The 9584-nt window shown below is 41.1% G+C and overlaps 1 protein-coding gene across 1 annotated transcript in view; it reads right to left on the bottom strand.

Moving 5' to 3' along the window:
• Positions 1–136: 136 nt before the first annotated feature.
• MANBA (mannosidase beta) overlaps positions 137–9584 on the bottom strand; it is a 47704-nt gene continuing 38256 nt past the window's right edge. Inside the window, exons 15-17 of the mRNA XM_083835519.1 lie at positions 5740–5882; positions 2766–3023; positions 137–561 (exon numbers count right to left, since the gene is read on the bottom strand). Coding sequence (XP_083691645.1) covers positions 337–561; positions 2766–3023; positions 5740–5882 — 626 coding nt within the window. The 3' untranslated portion in view covers positions 137–336. The remainder of the gene's footprint in view (positions 562–2765; positions 3024–5739; positions 5883–9584) is intronic.

Here is a 9584-nt window from a genome sequence, read left to right as displayed (position 1 = left end):
CTCTTACTTATGAGATATTCATAACCTAATGATTCCTCTCAAGGGAATTGGAGGACTCAAGCTAGCTGTCTTGCATCAGCTGACCCCACCCATTTTATGTGGGACATATTTTTCCAGTTACCTGAGAAAGCCTTACTTTCAATGCATCATATATATATTATAATCAAGTTTTGTTGCTGGTTTACATTGAACCAACAGTTAAAATTCACACATGACAGAAACAGACATTGTATTCTCCAGTCAACTCGTCTCATACATCACTTCTACTTGAGTCAAATTCTTCTCAGTTTTTCCTCCTCCTGTTGCACTTCTTTCTTTCACACTAGAAAGAAATCCTCAGGCAACGTCCATCAGAGATGTCAGGGTGAGCGACTTTTCTAGCTCTTCAGCACTGGTAGGCTCCCAAGGATAAAACACAACCGCTTTCTTCTTTTCAATCATGAGGAAACCGTTGTCACTAAATCTGCCTTTTATACTCCCTACATCCAGAGTCACAAAAGGAGCAATTGCAGTGGTCTGGAGATCAAATACATAAATGTCATCTTGTTGGGATACAGCAGCCTGGAAGAAAGAAAAAATGAAATATGTATATATTTATATATATATACACACACACACACACATTAAGTAAGAACAACCAATTACTCCCAAAGTGGGAAAGGGCTATATGTCAGTAAAACAGACTGCAAAAAAACCAAAAGTTTATCAAAATTATTTTTCTCTTTGAATTCTCTTATTAAAATATATTCTGGAACAACAGGTCAAGCCAACAGGTTTAATATATAAGAATCATGCAAAACCTGCAAACATTGGTTATAGCCTTCCTACAGAATACTACAGATTGTGGAAAAATGCCATGAGCTGTTATCACTTCACTGTTTTCTTTTGAAAATAACCAAATAAATGGTAATCTGATTTGTACCTAGTACTTGTATCCTATACTTACTGTGGTGATAGAGGTTTGCCCTTTTGCCAACGTACTTCACCCATAACCTATAAATTCACACTCTAAAGTAGTTGGTCTTTCTGATTATATCAGTAACAGAAGCACATAGATGCAAAAGATGATAAAAGTCACAGTAACAAAGGCAGTCACCTCATCTTAATGGAACAGGGCAGTGAAAACTATGCTGCGTTTAGAAGGCAGCTATGTTGTAAAATACCAGGACAAGGTTTAATGCTTTATATTAAGTTCTATGAGTAGTTAATCTCTCTGAGGTTTAGAAGCACAACCAGGATGCATTTTCAAGGAGCAGTCTCCATTCCCCATCATTAAACATTATGCTACATCATTTTCAAATACTCTGTGACTACATGTAGAAAGCAAACAAGTGCAGAAAACACATCCTGCTTGAAAGAAAAACAATACTATTAACTTTTAAGAAAAAAAAACGCACGTGCTTTGCATTTTGTGCTTTCTGAAGAAACACTAAAGCAATGCTGTGAAAAGTAGCACTTGGATGAGGAATATATTTGAAAGTCTAGTTAGATCGTTAGTAACTATGTATAGAAGTGCCAGCTTCTCAGGAAACAGAATTATTTTTTTAAATCACAGCTGCATATGTTCTTAAAATAACTACTCTGCATTTATCCTTGCTAGCTATCCTTATTAGTTACTACTGCAGAGACAACACAGCCATGGGAAAAAGGAGAGAAATCTCCCAACGGTGCTCCAGTTGCAGAGCTTTTATTATTGGTGATGTCATCCACAAAAAACCCTGCATGACTCAGACTCCAGATTGTGCCACCAGCTGAAAAAAAATAAAAAACAGGCTGATTTCTTTCCTTTGTATACTGAGGAGGCAGGCCATGCTGCCATGAAAGAGATAAGAGGGGAAAATCTAGCCCATTTTCTTTTTGTAAATCAATTATGCTGGTCCAGATTTAAAGAGATTAAAGACCTCTATTCCCCCCTTGTTTAGTTTAGCTCTAAAAAGCAAAGCTGCAGTTTGGAAACCTCATGTGAGAACGCACAGGTCGCCATCCGGACACTCTGCTGATTAAGAATTTTGCAGTAAGATTTACAAACAAAAAGTGAAGCTTAACCAAATGTGTCTGTACACATACACAGAGCATGCTTGCACATATGTATATAAAGCATGGCTGCAAGAAATGGAAGAAATCTAAGGAAAAGCAGCAAATGGAATAAGTGAATGTTACACAACACTTTGGTGCTTTTTGTGCCTGTTCAGAGGACTGCCACACTTCACAGATATTATGAAATAATCACTATTATGCAAATCAGAACCCCTTCGCTGGAGGGCAGGGATTTGCAGAAGAAGGAAATGAGCATGCAATATTGCATGTTAGCAATGGTACACTGATCTCAGAGTCTGAGCCCTTCAGGAAGAAATACCGTTGACAATAATGTACTCCACATCACCTAGTACTGACCTACACTACTGTTTGCAAACCAAAAGCACTTGATATAATGGTATTTGCTACCTAGAGACAAAAAGAACGAAGGGAGCAATGCTGCAGCAGTAAGGCGAAAGAGTGAAAACAAATGAACAGGAGACTTCATTATTTAAAAAAACAAAAAAAACCTTCATACATTAAAAAAGTGTTATTCGGATATGCATATCATGGCACAGAGGGAAAAAAACAGCACGATTTAGAACTCCTCTACATGGAATCTAAACTTGCCACAGCTAAAGAGACAGAACATTGAGTGAAAGCAGGCACTGAATACACAGCAGGCAAGCAACTCAAAATACTGAGATTAGCAGAACCAAATGCTGCAATTTAGCATGACTGATGCTTACACTAAGTCGTGCCTTTTCCAATCCGACAGCATCCTTCAGGGATGAAAGGAAGTGATGATTTGTGGGACTCCGGAGCCCACCTTCTCCCACAAGATAAAAAGTAACAACACAGCTTTTCCTGGTGCAATTTCTGCATCTTTCCAGCAAGTCGTTCACGGACTCCTTGTAGATGGGGACAGCACTTTGTGCTTTAACAGTCACGCCGTCTTTGGCAAGGGTGCATACCGGCTCCAGAGAACTCCAAGAGTGCACAGTGACCTATCAGGCACAAAGAGTACTTGAGAGAGCACAAAGCTTAGCAGAAGAGAAATTACATCTGTGAAAACAACCCAGCACCCTAGGTTTCCCATCACTCATAGGAAGAGATGTTCTCCTGACAGTACCAGCCAATTTTCAACTGTAATACAAAGAAACTTCACAAAGATTTAAACAATCAATACTGAATAATAATTAGATCATTATATAAACCTAACTGCAAGTCTGTTTCAAACAACCTGGATCTGCTACTCTTTCTGATCTGCAAGGCTTTTTGTTTTCTCCAGGCTCCTTGAGAGGAGGGCATTGACAGTTCCTCTCAAGGGCGTGCTGGGAAATGGAATTACTTGGCTCTTTTTCCTCCTCTGCCTGATTAAAAAAGTGAAACAAAGGATTTTCTTGAAATTGCTCAGTGTTATTTGATGTAACCCAACTGGGTAATCTAGGGCTTCTGCACAATCACCGTTAAACAGAAGCCTGCTGCATCATCTTAAAAGGGACTTCAGAAGTTTTATTAAGACAGTAAAATATACATTCCCAGAGGTCACACATGCATTATGAATACACCCTTACATTTCAAAATGCATAATTTGGAAGACAGGCACTTAATGAGAATGACAGAATTCTCTCTTTAAATATTTTAGGTTGGTTTTGGACCTTAACACAGTTCTGCAGTAAGAAACACATCTTGACTCCAAAGTTTGACTCAAAAGTTTGACATTCCAAATTCTCTTGAAGTGCTAAATGCAATATTCACTGGAACTAGCCTATTGCCAATGCTTCTCTGATTTTATCAGAAAATTTTAATTTAAGTCTGTGACAATAACTCAGATCAGAAATAAACAATTCCATTAATTGCAATCCTAATTTAAAAACTGACAATCCAGAATGTCAACCATTTTCCATATTGGAGGCTGTCAGTTGCCAAAAACCTCTCCAGAACAGAAATATGAGCTGATTTTTTTTTTAAATTTTTATTGAAAACAAACAAAACCTACTAAACTTATAAATCTGAAAATTCACCACAACCTACCAGACAGAGCAGTGAAAGAGGAACAGACATACTCAGAATATTAGTTCTGAACTGACTAGTAAGTCACTCCTTATCTCTAGGGCTCTTTTTCTATCCTTCTCAGCTTTTTCACACGGGAAGCTCTTTATGTCAGGAACTGTATCTTGCAATGCATAATGGTGACTACTTTTACTTGGAGTCTGGTTTTCATATAATTAACAGCAATAAAACTTAGGAAACTGAAAAGAAAGACTGTGTTCTACAAGACAACTCAGCAGCCCCAATACTATCTAATAAAACCTACCACTTTCTATAGCAGTGTTGGAAAACACAGTAAAGGCATCAACTGTAAAATGGTGACATTGCATAGGTGACCTTGCAGTTAAAGTATACCTAGATGTTTTCTTGATATTTCACGCATGCAAAAAAAAAAATAGTTATTTTCCCAAAGCAGTGTAGTTTAAGTGCTGTCAAGTGAAGGTGTGAACCTTTTTTCCCCCACTTCAGCTCATCAATCTAGTTCTAACACCCAAGGAACAGATTAAGTAATGAGGTACCATTTTACAGACTGTTTTTTTAACCATAAATCCCTACAAGATTGCAACAGAATAGTTAGCTTCAGGCCTGTACCTATAGGCACTTAGTTCCTTGTTCTGTGAAACAGTGCACAGTACTGTAACAACAAAGTGCGATATTGCCCCTAAGAATATTACAGACATGAATTGCATCCCATTGTGTTTGGGAATGGATTTACTGAAGTTTGTCTATATGAATCACAGAATCATAGAATATCCTGAGTTGGAAGGGACCCTTAAGGATCATCAAGTCCAACTCTTGATACCGCACAGGTCTACCCAAAAGTTCAGACCATGTGACTAAGTGCACAGCCCAATCTCTTCTTAAATTCAGACAGGCTCGGTGCAGTGACCACTTCCCTGGGGAGCCTGTTCCAGTGTGCAACCACCCTCTCTGTGAAGAACCCCCTCCTGATGTCGAGCCTAAATTTCCCCTGCCTCAGCTTAACCCCGTTCCCGCGGGTCCTGTCACTGGTGTTAATGGAGAAAAGGTCTCCTGCCTCTCGACACCCCCTTACGAGGAAGTTGTAGACTGTGATGAGGTCTCCCCTCAGCCTCCTCTTCTCCAGGCTGAACAGGCCAAGTGACCTCAGCCGTTCCTCGTACGTCTTCCCCTCCAGGCCTTTCACCATCTTCGTAGCCCTCCTCTGTACACTCTCCAACAGTTTCATGTCCTTTTTACACTGTGGTGCCCAGAACTGCACACAGTACTCGAGGTGAGGCCGCACCAGCGCAGAGTAGAGCGGGACAATCACCTCCCTTGACCTACTAGCGATGCTGTGCTTGATGCACCCCAGGACACGGTTGGCCCTCCTGGCCGCCAGGGCACACTGCTGGCTCATATTCAACTTGCTGTCTACCACGACCCCCAGATCCCTCTCTTCTAGGCTGCTCTCTAGCGTCTCATCGCCCAGTCTGTACGTGCAGCCAGGGTTTCCCCGTCCCAGGTGCAGGACCCGGCACTTGCTCTTATATGAACACTTATATGGCACTTGCTTCTTATATGGCACTTATATGGCACTTATATGGCACTTGCTTCTTATATGAAGATGTGCTCATTTCAGTTTCGTTCATTCAGTAGCTGACGTTCTACAGGGAGGGACACAAGGGCAGTTGGAGGAGTGTCCCTTACCTTCAGAGTCAGCTTGTGGTCCATGTGAAGATCTGAGACACCGTAGATGTACAACACACCTTTGTCTTCATAGGCCACAGGCAGCAGTGGGGCAAAGAAGTGCTGGGCAAAATAATGGAGCAGTTTCCACTTACCACCATACTCTGGAAAGGGATAGAAAAAGACCAGAAAGACTCAGATGAATCCAACACTGCCTTGGCACAGTATCCCTTCCTGTGCTCTCAAGTTCTGCTATAGCAACACCATGTCATCACCACCCTTTTTCATCTCTACCAGGTGCAGAGAACGACTGAAGTTAATCTTGTTTCCTTCCAGACAAGGCTCTCCTCTGGAAGGAATTTGATACTCTTCCAAGCTTTTTTTCGTCTTCACCAAAAAGTCACATTTTTTAAGTTTCAGCCCTATCATTGATATTCTGTTATCCAATTAAAGGAAGCCTTCAACACAAGTGACGTTAACAGAACTGACGCAGCGTACTACATGGCAAACAAGCAGTTAGAGCATCTGGACAAACACAAAGGCATTGGTGGCACTGCCACCAACTCCCACCACTGTAAAGAAAGGGACAATAGTCTGACTAATCTCTCTCCCCCTTTCAACAGTTTTCTTTCAGTTCTTCCTTAGAACATCAGGAGCAATGAAGCCCAAGTTCTCAAAACAAGGGCAGCTCTAAGTTAGGCAAAATTAATTTACTGAAGTCTAGAGACAATGCTTACTGTATGGGATTTAGTTAAGCACATGTTGCAGACATGCCAAACAGTTTGCTCTGCTTATTTAATGGGAAACAGTACCTCATTATTTTTAATACCTGATAGTCTGTCAATAACAAGCTGGAAAAGCAGGAAACCTTGTCTCCTCTTCAAAAAAAAAAAAAAAGGCAATTTTGCCAGATACAACACTTCCATACAGACATTTTGAAAGAGGAACCATTTCCATTCCTTTCTCTTTTCATTTTGCACTTAGCACCCACTGTCAGCCTTTTCACCCTCTGCTTGGCCGTTATCTCGTCATTGAAACAGCACTAAAAAGAAGCAGCAAGCCAGCTGCACAACCTCACAAGGAAAGAAAACTTAGATACCAGCTTCAGTTTTGTTTCTGGCTCTTTGTTTTACACAACAGGTTTAGAGTTCAGGGATGCTGAAAAAAGATTTCCAGTAACGCACTTTTGTTGGAACCAATTACCTTGCTGTTTTGGGGCTTGTACAGAGCTCTCTGCACTTTCAAACACTTCATAATTAAGGACTTCATATCCAGAGTGATGCAGGTCTTTAAAGGGTGTGTTTGTGGCTTTCAACAGGCAGACCTGAACATGCTCAGCCTGCACTCCACACAGACATGAATGAACTTTATGGAGAACAAAGCACATTAGCTCCAGCTCAGCACCCTGCACATCACCTTGTTTTAAGCAAGCTCACTAACAAACAGCCAGATGGGTGAACAGACAAGAAAAGCTTGTGTCTGCCTGGACAACCCGTACAAAATTGAACTGGGCTACAAGATCAGACTGCTGCCAACAAAACAACACTGGCATTCAAGCTAACTGTACTGAAGCAAACTGAAGAGATGAAGTCGGAAAGAATACTTCAGGAGAGGCTGCAGAGTTTCTTCAAAACAGTTTGCTAAACTGATGAACATCGCACGTTGGTGCTGTTCAGCACACGAACAAAGCCATGCTGTTGCACTCCAAGGACAACTTCTGGTACAAAGCACTGGCGGTCTAAAGGACAACTCCTCCAAAAACCGGGGAGTGCTAACCAGTTATTTTTCAGGGCCACAAAATTTGAGATGATGAGAAATTTGGACTGGGGATGGCTCCTCTGAAACATGCCAAACCGTGGGGCTGTATCCGATCTAAAAACTATAAGCAACAGTCCTTGTATGAGAAACGAGCACTGTGCCCAAGCTCAGGCTTTGGGAGAGGCTGAACTTTCTGAAGCCCTCAGGACTGCCACAGGACTGTCAGGAATTTGAGTTGTCAGGGCAATAGATGCTGCTCGCTGCAGGCCTCAGACAGAGCCCACCATGACTGCAGACAGGACACCCAATATGGGCTGAGGTTCCAGTGCCTGCCGACTCGAATTTTTTTCTCAGCTTTGATGAAAATCTAGTCTTTTACTGTCTTAAATACTAAGGTGAACAACGCAATTGAAGTAGAGCAGTTTCTGTCACTAAGAGTAGTGTGGAGTCCCATTTCTCTTTTAATGGGTCCTACCCTCAGTTTTCCCTGTGCCTTCGTTTCTGACTGGTTTCCATAATCACATTACAACAGCTGCTGGAAGGAAAGACAGCTTTTCTACCTCCGCAGCAAATACAGAGATCCTCAAGAAACTTGCCCAGTGGAGGAAACCATTCAGAGTAAACTTGGCAACATACTTTCACACAGAAAAAACAACCAAACAAGGAACTCAGGAAACAAACAAGAGCAAACAAACCGCACACTTAAAAGTTTTTACCATTTCAAAACTCATTCTAGGGTTCAACTACTACAGCTATTGTTCTGGGATGTTTACAACATCGCTAGTCTGTTTACCTGAAATCAGCTTTTTAAGGTTGGCATTCCCCTTCCCCAAAAGCCTGCAGCCCCTTTGAAGAACAAAGCTCAACTGCTGGAGCAGTTTCACACAGGAAGGGACTTCCAAAGATAACTTTTCCAGCAACAGGATCTTGGTAACATAATTGTCAAAGTAATTTCAGTCAGCACAGAGGACTGAAGTTCACTGATTACAGAAGTCATATTTTTCAGCTCATCTGTTGCCTTCATTTCCTTAAGATCAGTCATATTTCTTGATTTAAAAACTAGGCAATTTGCACATAAAATACTCTCCCCACCCCTAAAATGGATGCAAGAAATGTGGATGTCAAGTAGTTATCATGAGATATTTCTGGGTTTAAACTTTCCTGTAACAGGCCAGCATACCCAAAAGCAACAGTCCAAAGTTATTTGAAACAGACCTGAGGTGGTTTCCTCCTCCCCTCATATTTAAACAAATTATTGAAGAAATCCAAGTTCCCCGTTTTTTTCCTGATAGTAAGATGGGGTCTGTATTCTTTGTAATAACAAACTTCAGAACAGGAAACTAAAATTAGGTTTGAAAAGAGACCCTAGTACGCTCTTTTCTGGCTGTTCCCCGAAGCCTTTTACACTCATAGCAGGAGTGAGAACAAACTGTTCTTCTCCCTGGTATGGATTTTAAATTAATCACTTGAAATCATTAAATGCAACCTGAGAAACATGCTGCTAGCTCTTTCCTCACATCAGCCTCATGAATTCAAATCTATTATTCTCCATAATATCCTGTGGTTTCAGCTCACCGGGGGTTTGAATATTGAACCTGCAATAAAAGCTAGTTATCTCTTCCAGGGAATCTCATGACAACCAGTTTGGCACCTCGAGGTGACGTTGTGTGGGAGGGTGATAAATTGCCACGTGCATCGCAGCACTTCCCAAAACACACTACATGGATGCTAAAACACAACTGGCTTCATAACCAGCTGCTAACAATCAAAATCCCAGTTGTGGTGAAACATGTTTCGTTCTGAACCGAAGGCAGAAGTACTGTGCTGTCTTTTCATTCAATTCCAAGCTAACATTTTAAAGATAAGTTAGTGAGATGTATTTGCTATCATTTTCCCTCCCCATTTCATGAGGAAACACTTCCGCATGGTACAGGAAATTATGCAAGCCCCTCCATGGGTCCCTGTGAAGTAACAGATTTAAATAAGAACAGCTTTGGTGATACTACTGTGCCATCTAACAAGATGCAGAACCATGTTTTTGAAGTGCAAGTAAAACTAATTTCCCTGAAGTTTTGCATAATTTCAGCCATTAGCATTTCAAAAATCCC

The sequence above is a fragment of the Anser anser genome (assembly GCF_964211835.1).
Source record: "Anser anser genome assembly, chromosome: 4".
Lineage (NCBI taxonomy): Eukaryota > Metazoa > Chordata > Aves > Anseriformes > Anatidae > Anser > Anser anser.
The sequence above is the reverse complement of the archived record's forward strand: the minus strand, read 5'-3'. Positions and strand labels throughout refer to the sequence as shown.